At 56.7% G+C, this 17854-nt stretch overlaps 2 protein-coding genes across 2 annotated transcripts; one reads left to right on the forward strand and one right to left on the reverse strand.

Annotated features, from left to right (window-relative positions):
* Positions 1 to 1113: 1113 nt before the first annotated feature.
* Positions 1114 to 3394, reverse strand: CCR10 (C-C motif chemokine receptor 10; the record flags this gene model as incomplete). The annotated part of the gene is made up of 2 exons (XM_081028270.1): positions 1114 to 2587; positions 3371 to 3394. 2 exons carry the CDS (start codon positions 3392 to 3394, stop codon positions 1475 to 1477), a joined length of 1137 nt encoding a protein of 378 aa, XP_080884396.1. The 3' UTR covers positions 1114 to 1474.
* Positions 3395 to 3975: 581 nt separating this feature from the next.
* Positions 3976 to 17797, forward strand: CNTNAP1 (contactin associated protein 1). The gene is made up of 25 exons (XM_081028390.1): positions 3976 to 3992; positions 4141 to 4282; positions 5133 to 5234; positions 5329 to 5522; positions 5987 to 6134; positions 6217 to 6420; positions 6961 to 7145; positions 7699 to 7842; positions 8461 to 8722; positions 9220 to 9369; positions 9622 to 9793; positions 10240 to 10346; positions 10492 to 10611; positions 11010 to 11213; positions 11423 to 11579; positions 11666 to 11793; positions 12095 to 12280; positions 12785 to 13006; positions 13244 to 13483; positions 14373 to 14726; positions 14890 to 15017; positions 15456 to 15549; positions 15723 to 15968; positions 16077 to 16124; positions 16606 to 17797. Exons 2-25 carry the CDS (start codon positions 4219 to 4221, stop codon positions 16908 to 16910), a joined length of 4164 nt encoding a protein of 1387 aa, XP_080884516.1. The 5' UTR covers positions 3976 to 3992; positions 4141 to 4218; the 3' UTR covers positions 16911 to 17797.
* The last annotated feature ends 57 nt before the right edge of the window (positions 17798 to 17854 follow it).

Consider the following 17854-nt stretch of genomic DNA (forward strand, 5'->3'; position numbering starts at 1 on the left):
CGGATACAATGGAGGTATCTCAGGATGAATATCCTGCGGTTCTGTGTAGGAAGGGGTTAACCAAGGCGCTAAGCGGACGGGGCGGGTCCGCGGACCGGGCGGGGGTCGGGGCGACCGCGGGCGCGCGCGTGCGTTGCTGACTCAGCGGCGATTCCCGCGGTCTCCGGTGGAGGGTTCCAGGTTGGCCCCCAGTGGCTGGCGTATGGGACCCTTTTAGGATCTGCGCCATCTCCGAGCTTTCCCAAGATACCGGTCTCTGGAGGCCGTGATTCGGTCTCAGCCGCCGGAGGCTCTGGGAAGGAAGGCTAGCCCGGGCTGGGCGGGACGGGACAGGGTGGGGACATCAGGCCAGCGCCTCCCTTGAGACCTCCCCGCCACACCCCGCCCTTCTTGCCCCGGGTCCCCAGACTGCTGGCTGGAATGGTCGGGGCAGCTTTGCTGACCGGATGTTAAACTGCGAGAGTTGTCGCACGTGAACGCCATCCTGTCGTGATTGTGTAAAACAAAGACCAGGAATCAATGCGACCGTCTCTAGAGGCCACCCCGGCCTTGCCCTGGCCCCAGATGAGAGTGGCCTGCACTGAGGTTTTCTAGGGGTGGAGAAACCACAACCATGTACTCTCTTCCCTGTCTGGATCCCAGGTCCTTGCCTTCAGGGAAGTTCTTTCCGACGTCTAACCTCTCTCTGCAGGCTCAGTGCATTTCCTCTGATCCCGTTTTCAGGGAAGACGGAGAACTGCAGTCACCTCCACCCCCATCACTCCCATGATAACGACTCTGGAAATTTGCAAATTGGAATTCTCTCCTTGGTTTTTCTCCAAGGTGAAAAACTCCGACTCAACTTTTTACTTTCTTTTTCTTTCTGCCACAAACCCTTAGAAGAGACTATAAACTGGTAATCTAATCCAAGAGCCCACCCAAAACTGGAATCCCCTGTCCCCGTCCCTACCCCAACACTATGCACCGGCACACACAGTCCCCGACAGCCTCAGCCTGAACATTCCAGAGGCCGGGAACTCGGTACTTGCTAAGGCAGCCATTATTGGATAGCACTCTGGTTGTTAGAAAGCTCTTCCTTACGCTGTTTCAAGAGAAACCCTCGCCCCTCCTCGCCTGGCAGCTTTCCCACCTCACTTTTGTTGGCAGAGACCAGGTGAAGGTGAAGGGGGTGTCAGTGCCTGGAGCTTTAGCTGGCTCAGCAGCCCCCCACTCCCACCCAGGCTCTCAGCGCTTTCCACTCAGAGCCCAGCGCTGTGGAGGTGGAGGTATGGCGTGGGGGGTGGGGGCGCATAGCTCTGCCCTGCTACAAATCACTTCCAAGTCGGTGACTCAAAAATAGTAACAGTTGTTGGGTTGCGTCTCATTTCCATGTTATCAGTTTAATGTGGCCAAGTACAGAAGCAATTCCTTTAGGTCCCTATCTCTTTTTCAGTGTCCCCCCCATCTACTCCCCTTTCCCACTACCCTTCCTGATTCATTTCCTCAGCCCGCCCCCTCCTCTAGATTCGCAGCCCTTGTTGCCCCAGGAGGAGACACTGTGGGTCTCAGTGGGAGCCGGGCAGGAAGAAAGGCGGGGCCGGCGCGGGTAGCGGCCGCGGGGGTGAGGTCCTGGGCTGCAGCCCCCACCCCGGAGCAGCCTCCGTAGGTCCTGGCGGAAGCGCAAGCCCAGAAAAGCGTAGAGCACCGGGTTGAGGCCGCAACGGGCAAGGGCCAAGCCTCCGGTCACCAGCAGTGCCAGATCCTTGCGCTTGCTGGCAGGACAGCTCCGCTCGCGGGCAGCCAGTAGGTCGGCCGTATCCAATAGCAGGGCCAGACTGTAGGGTAGCTGCAGCACCACGAAGGCCGCCACTAAGGCCACCACGACGCGCAGCGCGCGCCGGCGCTCCGGCCCCCTGGCGGCCAGCAGCGTGCGGGCCAGGAGCGCATAGCAGGCCGCCATGACGCCCAGTGGCAGCGCGAAGCCCAGGACTACCTGCGCCACCGCGCTCGCCCCCTTCACCGTCTGCGTGAAGCCTTCGGGGAAGATAAGACGGCAGCGCCGCTGGCCTTCCCGCTGCCCATCCTGGCTGAAAAGGAGAGCAGGCAGCGCCAGGAGCAGCGACAGCAGCCACACGATTACTGAGACCAAGTGTGCTCGGCCGGGCTTCGAGGGCCTGGGTCCAGCTGGGAGGGCCTGCGTAATGGCCATGTAGCGGTCTGCGCTGATACAGGCCAAGAAGAGGAAGCCGGCGTGGAAGGATGCCGAGTAGAGGCCTGAGATGGCACGGCACGTGACACTTCCCAGCCTCCAGCCCTGCAGAGCCCCGACGGCAGCAAAGGGAAGGGTCAGGGCTAGCAGAAGGTCAGCCAGGGCCAGCTGGAATAGATGGGTGGAGGTGGGCGAGCGGGCAGCGCGTCGGGCCGCCAGGTGGGTGGCCAGGACCAAACCATTGCCCGCCAGACCCAGCGTGGCCACCGTCAGGGAGACACTGGGTTGGAAGGCCCGACTGAAGGCCTGGACATCCGCCTTGTAGCAGAGCTCTGGCAACGGTTCAGCCGAGTATGCCTCCTCTTCGTCACCGGAGTAGGAGTAGGGACCCCAGGAGAACTGGGGGGGTCAAAATGAGAGGAGAGACCTTATGAGACATTTTCCCTCCCTGTGCCCTCCCACACATGCTTTCCAAGCTGCAGTATGACCAGGTACAACAGTACATGGGGAGAAGACACAAATTCGACTCCGAATTCTCCTCAGCACATCCTCAACGGGCCTTCCCTTGCACCCTGTCTGACTGCATCCAGCTTCCTGGGTGACTTTGAACAAGCCACTTGCTTTTTCCGGATCTCAGTTGCCTAATATGTAATGTCAAGATTAGAAATCCTGACCAGCTCACAGGCAGGGTTGTTTGAAATAAGAAGATACTGGATATGAAGCATCTGTGCTCTTCATAGGCGGTTGTCTTAATAAATCTTCAAGCTCCAATTCCACTTGCAGCGCCCTCTCCTGGACGAACGCCCACATACATGTAAGCTTTGCCTCAGACCTGGTGGCCAGACTCCATGCTGTCTCCTTTCCCTTTTCCCCTCACCACCCCACCTCTACCTCCAGTACAGGTTCAGTGAACAACTTAAGTGAAGCAGGTCTCAAGAGTTGGGGCTGAGGCTTTCGGTTGGGACCTTGGACCTCTACATTCAGCTTGCCCTTCCCTTCGGCCCCAGTCCTGTCCCCCAACCCTAGCCCATTTATCAGGAGGGCCCCTGGTCCCAAATGGCTCCAGGCATCATGAATGAGTCATAGCATGGGAGAGGCCTGTTGCCAGGTGTGGAATCCCATCCCTTCACCTTACCCTCCCTCTCTGTAATCCTTCCCCTCCCCCCCAGGCCCCACTCCCACCTGCTCTGCGGGCTCGGTCCCCATCTCTGGCTACACAGGTTTCTGAGGTATAGCCACTGGGGAGAGAAGTTAAACTAGTGGGACAGGAAGGAAGGGGCGGGGAGAGGGGCCAAGAGAGCGGTGGGGATTCGGGTCTGTAGGCTTCTTCACCTAACTTTCCTATTCCACCCCCTAAAAACTAATTTCTCTTTACCCTGACAGTAGAAGGAGAACGGGTTTTTGGAATATCCTCATTTGCTAGCTACCTGTGTGATCTTGAGTAAGTTTTTTTGACCTCTGTGAGCCTCAGGTTTTTCATCTGCAAAGAGGAGTAAGGTGAAAAAAGCTGAATTCACAGAATTATGAGGATGCCTAGTAACGGTGCTTGGAGCATAGTTTGCCTTCAGAAAATGTCAGAATCTTTTTTTACTCTTCTCGCCATCTCCAGGGTTTTTAGATGTTTCAGGACCTCCCTTCCCCCAAGCCTGGGACCACAGCCCCTGCCAACCTCGGGTTATTCAGGGTATTTCCCGGTGGTTGGAGGTTCTCTCCCCCCGCCCTTTCGCAGTAAGGCTGAGGCGCGCGCTTGCGCGGGGTCGGAGAAAGCGGCGCGTGCCAGGAGAGAGGCTGGGGAAGGGGGGAGGTGAGAGGAGAGAGGGTGGAAAGGAGAGCAGAGATCCAACAGCGGAGAACCGGGAACGACAGAGGGGGTGGGGGAGAAGGGCTGGGGGAGAGAGGAAAGAGAGAGGGGTGGGTAAGTAGGAGAGACAGCGATCCGCTTTGAACCCCAGGAGAGCTGGTATCGGGAGCTGGAACTGGAGCTCTAGCCCGAGCCGGGCCCTGGGAGGCGGCCGCCGAGACCCGGCAGGATGCGTCTCAGGCTCTTCTGCACCATTCTCGCCGCGGTCTCAGGAGCCCAGGGCTGGGGCTACTGTGAGTGCGGGGCTCGGAGGCCGGCAGGGTTGGGCCCGGGAGCCCAAAGCCTGCAGGGCGGGTCCCGCACCGCATTGCGGCTGGGTGGTCGCGGGTCCTTTCCCGGCCGGCGCGCGCTCGCTTGCTTTCATCCTTCCTGCTTCTCCCCCGCGCTCCGCAATGCAGCTCCGAGGCTGGCGCTTGCGTCCCGAGCTGGGGCTGGCTGGGCTCGGAGCCGAGGACAGAGTCGGCCCCGGTCGGGAATCGGGACTAGGATGCGAGCGCGAGCTGGAGCCTGGGTTTGAGTGTTGGGGATGAGAATGTTACTGGTGACCGGATTAGGGTTAAGGTTTTATTAGGGGCTGGGGCTGAGCTTGGACCTGGCCCAGGGGCAAGGGTTTGGGGCTGAGTTCCAAGCAAGTTCCAAGCACGGTGAGTGCCCCGGATTGACGCTGAGATTGGACATGTTGCTGGCGATGGTGCCAAGGCCTGGATTTGGCGGTGGTGCAGGTTTGGGGATGCTGATGAGGGGATTAATGGTCAGGCTGGGCCTGGATTGGTGTCTTGGGCTGATTCAGATTCCAAAAGATGCTGAGGTTTGGGGTTGTGTTTGAGGGAGCACTGAGCCCCGTTGGTACCAGGGCAGGAGCAGGGCTAGGGAGGGTCTGGCTTAGAGGTTCCTCTAGAAGGAGGTCAGCCTCCCTTGAGTGTGCAGATGTTGCTGCAGCCCAGGTTGAGAAGATGGCTTAAGTTAGGGCAGGGTGAGCCCCTGGGGGACCGACAAGGAGGAGCTCCAGTTGCTCAGTGTGCTAGGCATTTGGGAAGACCTGGGAGGGGCCGCCCTGACCAACATGTCCGTTCCCCCAACCAGACGGCTGCGATGAGGAGCTGGTCGGGCCCCTGTACGCACGCTCCCTGGGCGCCTCTTCCTACTACGGGCTCTTCACTGCGCCGCGCTTTGCCCGGCTGCACGGTGAGCGCGCGGCGTCCCATGGTCAGGTGGGGCGACTCTGGAGGGCTGGGGAGAAAAGGGGAACCGTTGGTGAAAGCCTTTGCCCCTTCTATAGGCATCAGTGGATGGTCTCCCCGGATTGGGGACCCGAATCCCTGGCTCCAGATCGATTTAATGAAGAAGCACCGGATCCGGGCCGTGGCCACGCAGGGCTCCTTTAACTCGTGGGACTGGGTCACACGTTACATGGTGCTCTATGGCGACCGAGTGGACAGCTGGACGCCCTTCTACCAGCAAGGGCACAACGCGGTACTGTAGGCCCCTGCGTACACTTGGAGAACCTCCTCAGCTCTGGGACCTGGGCTGGGCACTCGCTTGTGGGGGAGGGGAGGTGGTGGTGGTGCGGGCACAGATGACAAGCAGTGACTTCCACTCCTGGGACCCAGTCTACAGGGACTGTCAGCTCACCATGTGTGCAAGACACTCCCGGATGATGACAGGGTCTAACATACTTTAGGAGAAAATCTAGGAGAGCTTCTTGAAAGAGGTAACACCAGAATTGAGCTTTAAGGAAATAAGAGGGTGTTGAGAGAGGACACTCCAGGCTAGGGAATCGTAACTGTTTGCAAAAAGCCATGAAGGCTGGGGAGATCAAGGAGTGTTTTGCTTTCCGGAAGTCGAGATTAGCTGGCTGTGACAACTGTGGACTGGGAGGCTGTAGGGAAACAAACCGAGGGTGGGGACCTGGTCACGCCTCCTCCCTTCCCCCTCAGACCTTCTTCGGTAACATGAATGAGTCGGCAGTGGTGCGCCACGACTTACACTACCACTTCACGGCGCGCTACATCCGCATCGTGCCCTTGGCTTGGAACCCGCGCGGCAAGATTGGCCTGAGGCTCGGCATCTACGGCTGCCCTTACAGTAAGGGTGCGGAGGTCGTGGTGGGGGCCCCGGGAGACAGAGTCTCCCGGGGTCCCCGGCCCACCTACTGTCGTTCGCGCAGAGTCCGACGTGCTCTATTTCGACGGCGATGATGCCATTTCGTACCGCTTCCCGCGAGGGGTCAGCCGGAGCCTGTGGGACGTGTTCGCCTTCAGCTTCAAGACCGAAGAGAAGGACGGGCTCCTGCTGCATGCCGAGGGCTCCCAGGGCGACTATGTGACACTAGAGCTGCAGGGGGCGCACTTGCTGCTACACATGAGCCTGGGTGAGCTCAGCGACTTGGGGTGCGACCCCTAGGGCGCTCCTGCCGCACCCCTCGCTTCACCTCTTCCGCGAAACCGCGCCCACTCCTGACGTTACCCCTCATAAGTGGACAAAGCCGCCTTTTTCGTGTAGAATTTGGTGCTAACAAAACACGGGACTCCGAGTCAGGAGAACTGGATTTCAGTCTCAGATCTACCACCTACCGGCGGAGTGACCTTGGAGAAGGCACTTCTCCAGTCCCAGTTTCCTCATGGAAAAATCATTACACACACACACACACACACACACACACGTATTATTTTGTTTCTCATTAGCTTTCATAACATCCACATGATGAGGTATCTGTGCCCCTATCAGAGAGGTTAAATGGCTTACCCTAAGTCACATCCTCCCCAATGACCTCGACTCCATCCCAGGACCTGGGGGGTCCAATTTCTATATGTCCACCCTCCCTGGCTGCTGCAGGCCCCTGCTTCGCCGGGGTCCAGACTCCCTGGGGTTCTGCAGGTTGGAGGTCTGACCCGCACTACCCCACCCTCAGGCAGCAGCCCCATCCAGCCCAGGCCTGGTCACACCACGGTGAGCGCGGGCGGTGTTCTGAATGACCAACACTGGCATTACGTGCGTGTGGACCGGTTTGGCCGCCAAGCAAATCTCACCCTGGACGGCTACGTGCAGCGTTTCATTCTCAATGGCGACTTTGAGAGACTGAACCTGGACAACGAGGTGAGCGGAATGGGGGAGCGTCATTTTGTTGAGTGGGGTGCCTGGTGGGTCGATAGGCGACAGCACTTCTTTCCAGCAGAGGTAAGACCTTGCTTTCCGGTTCCTGAATATCCTGGCTGCTCTTGGCAAATTTGTGGCCCCCAGAAAGGCCTGGGTTTTTGTCGTTGGGTCGTTGTTGCTGTTAGCATGCAGATTCCCGGGCGCCACCCCAGAACTACTGAGATGGGGTCTGGAAATCTGGATTTTGGGGGTCGGGCAAGATGAGAAAATTGTCCCCTTGGATCGCCCAACTCCGTGGATTTGGTAAAGACCCTGGCCCGGATCAGCAGATGAAGAATCCCAGAAAGGTTCATCGACTTTACTCAAGGGCATGCTGCCCACTTGTCGTGAATTCGGGACTAGAACCCAAGCCTCGGGAGGCCCAGCGAGCTTCCAGCTTGAATACCGATACTGGGGAAATGTTTCAAGTCTTTCATAAAGCTGCATGGCGGGGAGCGCAAGGAAGGTGCCCGCGCTCCCGCACGCGGGAACCTCACTCCCCACACCCCCGCAGATGTTCATCGGGGGTCTGATCGGCGCCGCACAGAAGAACCTCGCCTATCGGCATAATTTCCGCGGATGCATGGAAAACGTAATCTTCAACCGAGTCAACATCGCGGACCTGGCGGTGCGGCGCCATTCGCGGATCACCTTCGAGGCCAGTGGGCAGGGGATCTGGGAGGACGGGAATCAGAGGTGCTCGGAAAGCAAAGAGGTGGCGCGGGAAGAGATCTTGGGAATCAGATACAAGTCGAGGACCCCTCTTTCCCCAGCCAGTTGCTCAAGTAGGGGCCATCACTGACAGGAGGTGCAAAGGCCACCTCTCTAACTCCCAGTTAAGCAGTGGTCTGGTCCAACCACCTCCTCAATTAATAGATGAGGAAAATAAGGTGCAGAGGCCGGGAGTGGCTTGGCCAGGGGGTCCGCAGTGGCTCAGTGGCTTCGTAGGGACTCGAACCCAGGGCTGTTTTGGTGCGCTCCTCCCTACCCCAGCTCAGGAGCGCGTCATCTAGCGCCTCTGGACGCTGGAAGGAAAGGAAGAAGGTCGCCCTGGAGACCATATAGATCAGTGATAGCGAGCCAGCAGAGACTCCCTCCACAGCTGGACATGTTTTTAGGGGGTGGGAATGGTCAGGGTTGGAGGTCTTGCCCCCATGGCCCCACACCGAGGGAACGCCTTGACAAAGATCTTAGACCAGTATGAAAATGAGGTTCCCAGCAGAGGCGGGATGGGGATGGCTCGCGGGTACTGATGGATCCTCACTTTCGCCCCCAGGGTAAGGTGGCCTTCCGCTGCTTGGACCCGGTTCCTCACCCTGTCAACTTCGGAGGTCCTCACAACTTCGTGCAAGTGCCTGGCTTCCCGCGCCGCGGTCGCCTCGCAGTCTCCTTTCGCTTCCGCACCTGGGACCTCACAGGACTGTTACTTTACTCCAGCCTGGGGGACGGCCTGGGCCACGTGGAGCTGATGCTCAGTGAAGGGCAGGTCAACGTGTCTGTTGCGCAGCCTGGCCGAAAGAAGCTTCAGTTCGCCGCTGGTGAGGGGTGGAGGTGGTAGGGAGGCACTAGGAGACCAGAGAAGGGCAGAGAAGAGCTGGGGAGGTTGTAGGCCTGGAATGAGGCCTGTGCATACTGGAGAAGGGTGAGGGAGTGAAAGGAGCACAGCAAGAGGCCCCAGGGCCCTGGGAAAATGTGGCAGTGACGGAGGCCGCTGAGACTGGGGGCAGAGCTGAGGGACTACGGGAGCTGGGAGAAGCAGGAAGGCTGAGAGCCCTGGTATTATCCAGTTCCGGGGGGGTCTCTGGAGGTGTTTGTTATTCATTTATGACTTTGAAGTTTGTATCAGCTGCTGGGGTTATGGACAGTGAAGAGAGACGTTCAGAGATATTACCACTGAGTGTGATCAGTGTAACAATGGGGGGCACAGAGGCTGCTGTTGGGACACGGAGTGGGGGGTGCTGCTTCCCCACACAAGACACATTTCTCCTAGAGGGTGGTGCTTTCCCCACCCACAGCACCCTCCTTTCCTGTCCAGGGTACCGCCTGAATGATGGCTTTTGGCACGAGGTGAATTTTGTGGCACAGGAAAACCATGCAGTCATCAGCATTGATGATGTGGAGGGGGCAGAGGTCAGGGTCTCATACCCACTGCTGATCCGTACAGGGACCTCGTACTTCTTTGGGGGTAAGTGGGAGCCAACCTGACCAGACCCGTCTCTGGGTGGTAGGCCCCACCTAAGTCCACCAAGATGGGGCGACATGGACAGCTTTGTAGGGATAAATCCCTTTCCCCTCTGGGGCTTTGGGGACTGAAAGGTCACTGCCATTGTCTATTGGCCCTTTTCCTTCCTTCATGTCTGGCTCTCCCATAGCATCTCCCTGGGGGAGGGTCTTTGGGTCTCCCTTAGGGAGGGCCTCACAGGGGTGGTTGCTCCAGGTTGTCCCAAGCCAGCCAGTCGATGGGGCTGCCACTCCAACCAGACGGCATTCCATGGCTGCATGGAGCTGCTCAAGGTGGATGGTCAACTGGTCAACCTGACTCTGGTGGAGGGCCGGCGGCTTGGATACTATGCTGAGGTCCTCTTTGACACATGTGGCATCACGGATAGGTATCCAGAAGCCCCTCTCCCTAAAGAGGTGAACCCCTCCAAAGCCCTCTTCCATGGTCTCCCAATGGGAGTGGCCTTTCTCAATGATCTCCCCTCTCCTGGTTCCAGCTCTTCAGTCTCCCACTTGGAGACGATTCCTCCTTGACATCTCACCTCCTCTTTCTTCCCTTAAAGTGACACATGCTCAGAATGGAAATGAAACATCTATTTCTTGGTTCTAGAGGGTTTTCTTTGGAGGGAGGTATAAGACATTCTTTGTTCTTTTGGGGGAAGGGAAACAGTAGTACTTGAGCTCTGAGGCCTGCCTAATGCCCCAGCTAGTTAGGTGAAGTGTGTCTCACTGGATTCTGGCGCTCTCAGGAACTGGGAGTGGTGCCTGTAGGATCAGACCCCACTCTCAAGCTCTCAGGAGGGTTCCTTCCCTTGCTGCTGACCCCCTTCCCTAGGTGCAACCCTAACATGTGTGAGCATGACGGTCGCTGCTACCAGTCTTGGGATGATTTCATCTGCTATTGTGAACTGACAGGCTACAAGGGAGAGACCTGCCACCAACGTAAGCTGGGCTATGGGGGCGAGCCAGAGACAGGGGAGGTCAGGAGAAGGTTTCTGGGGATCATGAGGCTACTAGAGATGATGGGGCTGACCCTCCTAGACCTCAGACCCCATGATTGCCTTCTCCCCACCCCACCATCCACCAGCTTTGTATAAGGAATCCTGTGAGGCTTATCGACTCAGTGGGAAAACTTCTGGGAACTTCACCATTGATCCCGATGGCAGTGGCCCCCTGAAGCCATTTGTAGTGTACTGTGATATTCGAGGTACGTGCCTCTGATGGGTGGTGAAGGGGCAGCTAGCAAGGCTATGTGAAGGCGTGGGGAAAACAGGGAAGGATTGACGGGTGGACAGGAGCCAGTAAGATTAAACTGTGCTGGGGGTAAAGGAGGTCAGAGGGGAAAGGGGACACTCAGGAATTTGTAATCTAGCCTTGCAGATAAATTCCAGCTTCCTGATCCATTCCAGCTGTTTCATCTCCAGCCTACAATGTTGAGAGCCCAGAGCTGGGCTGGAATGGAGCTGCGGGCCACATTTACTGGCTCTGAGTTGTGCAGTAAATTTGTGCACCACCACAGGCTGAGCAGTGGTGGTGGAGGTGGGCAGGGAGATGAGTAAAGAATGCCCATTTCCAGTCAAAGCTCTATCCCCTCCCCTCCCTCAGAGAACAGGGCATGGACAGTTGTGCGGCACGACAGGCTGTGGACAACTAGGGTGACAGGTTCTAGCATGGAACGGCCCTTCCTGGGGGCTGTCCAGTACTGGAATGCATCCTGGGAGGAAGTCAGTGCCCTGGCCAACGCTTCACAGCACTGCGAACAGTGGATCGAGTTCTCCTGCTACAATTCCCGGCTGCTCAACACTGCAGGTGGGGGCTGGGACGGGGAGGGGGAGGGGGAGGGGGAGAGCTGGAGGAAAGACCAGTGGGGGCCCTGCGAGAAGGAAACCAGATGGTTCAACTGGAGCCCTGGACTAGAAGATTCAAGCAAGGATCTGGGCTGCTTAGAAGAGTGAGGGTGGAGCCCAGAGGCTAACTGGAGGGACAGGACCCGGAAACTGCCTGCACCTTTTCCCCAGGAGGTTACCCCTACAGCTTCTGGATTGGCCGAAATGAGGAGCAGCACTTCTACTGGGGAGGCTCACAGCCGGGGATCCAGCGCTGTGCCTGTGGTCTGGACCGGAGCTGCGTGGACCCTGCTCTGCACTGCAACTGTGATGCCGACCAGCCCCAGTGGTGAGGGGGGGGCAAAGAGACAGGGCTTTCAGGATTCAGGGACAGGTGAGTGGCAGGGGCTGAGTCACGGCATCTTATTCCCACAGGAGAACCGACAAGGGACTACTGACCTTTGTAGACCATTTGCCCGTCACTCAGGTGGTGGTGGGGGATACCAACCGCTCCACTTCTGAGGCCCAGTTCTTCCTGAGGCCTCTGCGCTGCTATGGCGATCGTGAGTGGCAGACCCCTTTTGTGTGCCCTCGAGGGTTGGCTCTCCAGCTTCCAAAATCTAGGCCACCTGACCAACTGGGTGCCTCTAGGACACACTGCCAGACACCCCAGGTCCTGCTGTGATATGACCCCTATCCATGTTGCTTTTCTCCACCTTAATCTCTTTCATTACACTCCTTGGTTTCCCCTTGGTTACCCCAAGCTGTCTCCTCTGCCCTCCCTTCCCCCACCCCATCTGAGGCTCCCTTCCTCCCCCACCCTCCAGCCTCCCTGACAAGGCCTTCCTCCATCTGGTTTTGTAGGAAATTCTTGGAACACCATCTCCTTCCACACTGGGACTGCACTACGCTTTCCTCCAATCCGTGCCAACCACAGCCTTGATGTCTCCTTCTACTTCAGGACCTCAGCTCCCTCAGGAGTCTTCCTAGAGAATATGGGGGGCTCTTACTACCAGTGGTGCCGACCTTACATACGGGTGGAACTAAACAGTGAGCAGGCAAACTGGGAGGACACGGGGTAGATGACGATCTCTGGGGAGAGAGGGGGTAGGTGGAGGCTGGGGCAAGAGGCAAGCAAGGGCAGGTGCCGTTTGGGGAGGCAGCATGGAGAGAGCTTCTGATGACCCTGGGTTCTAGACCCAGCCCTGTCTTGACAGCTGGCTTTGTGACCTGGGGCACCTGGCTCACCTCTCTGGGCCTTAGGCCCCTTGCCTGTGAATAAGGAAGCTGGACTCCTGCAGTGTCTCCTACCTGACTAGCTATGCTTCTAACCTGAGAAGTGGGGCTGGGAAGCTGGCTCCAGGGATCTGCAAATTTGGGAGAGACCAGGGGTCTGAGATTTTAAGTAGTTGATGGGTGTTGTCCCAGGTTGTAGACAAATTGGAGGGACATTCAAGGAGTTCCAAAGAGTGAAGGAGAGAGGCTGTGTTTTGTGAGGAACCTGGGAGGGAGCTCGGAGGTCTGAGTCCCCTCCCCTCACCGCATGTTGTCCAGCATCCCGGGACGTGGTGTTCGCCTTCGATGTGGGGAATGGCGATGAGAACCTGACAGTACACTCGGATGACTTTGAGTTCAACGACGACGAGTGGCACCTGGTCCGGGCTGAAATCAACGTGAAGCAGGCCCGGCTCCGCGTGGACCACCGGCCCTGGGTGCTGCGGCCCATGCCCCTGCAGACCTACATCTGGCTGGAGTACGACCAACCCCTCTATGTTGGTGAGCAGAAACCCAGAGGAAAGCCTGAAGCTTCCTTCACCTTCCCACCCTTCCGAGGCCATTCTCCTTGTTTCCAGGAACCCCATGTCTGAGATCCCAGTCCCCTCCACTTCAGAATGAGCCAAAGGGCCCCCTTTCCTCTCCAGTCCCTTCTAGCCCCCTTGGCTCCTCTCAACCCCAATACTTATCTCTGGCTCTTCTTCTACACCTGTTTCTTGACCTACCCACCATTCCCAGGATCTGCAGAGCTTAAGAGGCGCCCCTTCGTGGGCTGTTTGAGGGCTATGCGTCTGAATGGAGTGACTCTGAACCTGGAAGGCCGTGCCAATGCCTCTGAGGGTACTTCGCCCAACTGCACAGGCCACTGTGCCCACCCCCGGTTCCCCTGTTTCCATGGAGGCCGCTGCGTGGAGCGCTACAGCTACTATACATGTGACTGTGACCTCACGGCCTTTGATGGGCCATACTGCAATCACGGTCAGTGCTGCTGGTTTTGGGAAAACAGAGAGCCATAGGGTGTAATGGGATGTAGGGAGGGCAGGGAACGCAGGAGGGTGTGAAGTCAGCACCCGGGAAAACTGGAGTTGTCCTTGGCTTCCTGGGCCCTGAGCTGGGGCCGTCAGGGTGACTCCAAAGGCATTAAAGTGGGGCAAGGAAGGGATGGTACAGCTAGCTGATAGTCAAAGAACTCAAAAGCAACAAGCAAATAACTTCCCCATCTTCCCACTATCACCAAGGTAACACAGAATACCCCTCTTGCAAGCACATCCACCTCAGGCTGCACGATGCCCTCCTATGCCATTTCCTATTTGACAATTGCTGCACTCCTAAAACATGTATACCACCTGGTTCTTGGTTAAGGAGAGCCTTGCCATTCACCCCAGCAAGAGCTCTGCACATATGCCCAGACTGCATCCTCCCCAAGGCTGGTCTAGGAGGATGCATGAGCAGGTAGTTCCTGATGGGAAGTCTGGTGGAGTAGGGAGGACACAGGGACTTAGGGACCAACAGAAGGACTTTGGTCTAGGTTTGGAAGTGTGAGTAGTGGTGAGTGTACTGGTGGGGTCCTATCTTGATTCTAATCTTGGCCCCTCACTTACCGTGTGTCCTTAAGCAAGCCACTACCCATCTCTAGGCCTCAGTTTCCCCACCTGCCCAAGGGGATGCTTGGGCTGATCTTTTGCCTTTCTCATGGTTTTAAGAGTCCATCCTGTGACTGAAGGTCATGAGGAGACCTTAACAGTGAAGGGCGGTGTGTAGTGGTGGTGGCAGAAACTGAGGGCAAGTCCCAGGGACGTGTGTGGACGACACGTACAATGTCTGACGGTGGGAATGGGAGCCCTGACCCCACGACCTCTGCCTTCAGATATTGGCGGTTTCTTTGAGGCCGGCACCTGGATGCGCTACAGCCTGCAGTCAGCGCTGCGCTCTGCAGCCCAGGCGTTCTCCCACATGCTGAGCCGGCCAGCGCCGGGCTACGAGCCGGGCTACATCCCTGGCTACGACACCCCTGGCTATGTGCCCGGCTACCATGGCCCTGGCTACCGTCTGCCTGACTACCCACAGCCTGGCCGGCCCGTGCCAGGTTACCGGGGGCCTGTCTACAACGTTACCGGAGAAGAGGTGTCCTTCAGCTTCAGCACTCACTCCGCCCCCGCCGTCCTGCTCTACGTGAGCTCCTTTGTGCGTGACTACATGGCCGTGCTCATCAAGGAAGACGGTGAGCTCTCAACAGGCTCTCTCCTCCCTCCACTCCAGCTTCCCCCAGGGCAGCCTGCATTCTCATAACTCTTGACTCACTAACGGAAGGACCCAAGCGCTCTTAGAAGATGGCCTTGTGAGAGCTAAGAGGAGCCTCCCTCTTTCTCCTCCCCGTCCCACAGGGACCCTGCAGCTGCGGTATCAGCTGGGCACCAGTCCCTATGTGTACCAGCTGACCACCCGACCAGTCACCGACGGCCAGCCCCACAGCGTCAACATCACCCGGGTCTACCGCAACCTCTTCATTCAGGTGTGCGTGGAGGGGGCTGGGCCGGGTCAGATCACATCCTCGTGATCCAGATTGTGTCACCCAGGAAAATGTCCGATATTCAGCATTTGTAGCACATATTCCAATTTATAGAGGATTTTCACGTGAATCTCACAACAGGTCTGTGAGGCAGGTCAGGCAGGCAGGACTTATTATCTGTTTTACAAATGAGTAAATGGGCTCTGAAAGTAAAGTGGTTCTCCCAAAGTCAAACCACTAGGAAGCTGTAAAAACAGGGTCCAAAACAACGTTGTTGGGTTTTTAATACCAAAACCTGCATCGGGGTCCAGGGGCCGCCCACCTAGGATTGAGCTCGGACTCACCACCAGTTTGGACAGAGCTCAGAGAGTTCCTGCAGGGTCTTGGCTGCGTCTGCCTCTGGTTCTACCTCCCTCAGCTCCTTTCCTCTCTCTGCCTCAGGTGGACTACTTCCCACTGACAGAACAGAAGTTCTCACTGTTGGTGGACAGCCAGCTGGACTCACCCAAGGCCTTGTACCTAGGGCGTGTTATGGGTAAGCTGTGGGTGAGAATGCATTTTGGGTAAGAAGTGTAGGTGAAGTCCCTGGAGCCTAGATAGTGTAGGAGCTGGGAATGGCAGTCAAGGTGGCGATAAGGATGAGTAGGAAACCTATGGATGGTGAGAGTGGGCCAAGCCCCTTTCTTTCTGCACCTGCCTCTCCCTCAGAGACAGGAGTAATTGACCCGGAGATCCAACGCTACAACACACCAGGCTTCTCAGGCTGCCTGTCTGGTGTTCGGTTCAACAATGTGGCTCCCCTCAAGACCCACTTCCGAACCCCCCGACCCATGACCGCTGAGCTGGCTGAGGCCCTTCGAGTTCAGGGAGAACTATCTGAATCTAACTGTGGAGCCATGCCACGTCTTTTCTCAGAGGTGCCACCTGAGCTGGATCCCTGGTATCTGCCCCCAGGTACATCCACGGGACACAGAAGAGAGAGGGAAGGGGAGGGACAGAAGGGAAGGAAATGGTTCTTAACATGGTGGAGGCTTCTCCTAACTGGTGCTTTCTCCTCTTCAGACTTCCCATACTACCATGATGACAGATGGGTTGCCATACTTTTAGGCTGTGAGTAGTGCGATCACCACCCGGACCTCCTAATTCTACCCTTTGACTCACATTCTTTCTCTCCCTGCCCTGTATCCTGAGGGCTGAGGGGTGGTGAAGGCTCTTGGTGCATGGTGGTGTAAAGGATGAGCTCAGCTATGCTGAAGGTATTATACAATTGGGCTGGAGACTTTTAAATGCTATCCACTTGCCATTGAAATATTAAAATGGGGCTATGGCTAAGGAATGAGAAAATGGGGGTACAGTAACATCTAAAGAGATGAGAAACTGGGTAACTATCAGGGATATGGAGAGAACCTTAGAAATAGAAGAGAGCAGGGGATAAGGCAGAACTTTAGACCGACCAGACACGTAGGGATAGTGACGTGGTCAGAGCATACAAGGCTGTACACAAATGCTTTTAGCCAACAGCTTATATGTGCATGTGTGTAGCAGTGAAATCCAAAGATCTGCCCTGAATTGTTCCTTTCTTCCCTTTCAGTTTTGGTGGCCTTCTTGCTGCTGGGGCTGGTGGGAATGTTGGTGCTCTTCTATCTGCAGAATCATCGCTACAAGGGTTCCTACCATACCAACGAGCCCAAGGCCACCCACGATTACCACCCTGGCAGCAAACCTCCCCTACCTACTTCAGGCACTGCCCAGGCCCCGGCCCCTACACCAGTTCCCACCCAAGTTGCGGCCCCAACCCCAGCCCCAGCCCCAGCCCCAGCCCCAATCCCAGTCCCAGCCTCTGGTCCCCGGGACCAAAACCTACCCCAGATCCTGGAGGAGTCCAGGTCTGAATGAATTAGAAGGGCTTCAGGGATCAAGTTCATTTCCTCTGAATCCCCCAGTACCTGCCCCCACCCTGTCAGGGACATTTGGCTCCTCTTAGCTGGTTCTGCTCATCCAGAGGATGCCCCTCCTGCCAAGTTTGGTGGGCAGAGCTACAGATGGGACCAAAGGGAGTGGCCGAGCCTCACTGCCTAAACCAATGCCCTGCCCATTTCCATTTCCCCAGACTCCTGGTTGTTTGCCTGCCCCAAAGGAGAAGCCTCATGGGGTTGAGATAGGCCTTTCCTGCCATCCCTGTCCCAGCTGCTGCCAGGGATTAACAGAGTGCAGGGGAGATTAACTGCCTCCCTTCAAACATTCAATCTCAGCAGGGACAGATGTGTGGGATTGCAGGGGTGCACAGGGTATGGGGGGAGGAGGCTGCTAAACCATATCCCCCCAAGTCTCCCCCCTGCCCTGCAGAATTTCTTCTATTGGCTTCCACTCAGTTGGGGGTTAGGGAGGACTTCATTGCTGTCCCCCACCCTCTTTTTTTGTTGTTTTTTTATAGAGACTGAAGGCCTCAGTTTAGCACTTTAGTACCTCTGCTGCTTCACATGCTTTAGCCAAAGCCATAAAACACTTGCAACATAGAGAATAACGCAGATGCATTGACTAGCCAGCCCTCTGCTCTTCCTCCCTCTTCCAAGATATGCAACAAACAGCCTTGGTGCCTGTCCAGAGGCTGGGCCCCCTCTCCAATGCATGAGGAGCCCTCTTCCCTCCGCTCAGAGATGCTGCTTCATTTGCCCAGGAGGTCATATTCTTTATATACGTTTTTTGTTGCAAAGTCTCTCTAGAGAAACTCTATTACTCTAATTTTTAAATTATCAGTTTATATATAAAAGAAAAAAAATCAATCAGCTGTCCTGTCCTGTGCTGTGCCCATGGTCTGTAGTTTGCTTCGCCTGTGTTGG

The sequence above is a fragment of the Rhinolophus hipposideros genome (genome assembly GCF_964194185.1).
Source record: "Rhinolophus hipposideros genome assembly, chromosome: 20".
Classification (NCBI taxonomy): domain Eukaryota; kingdom Metazoa; phylum Chordata; class Mammalia; order Chiroptera; family Rhinolophidae; genus Rhinolophus; species Rhinolophus hipposideros.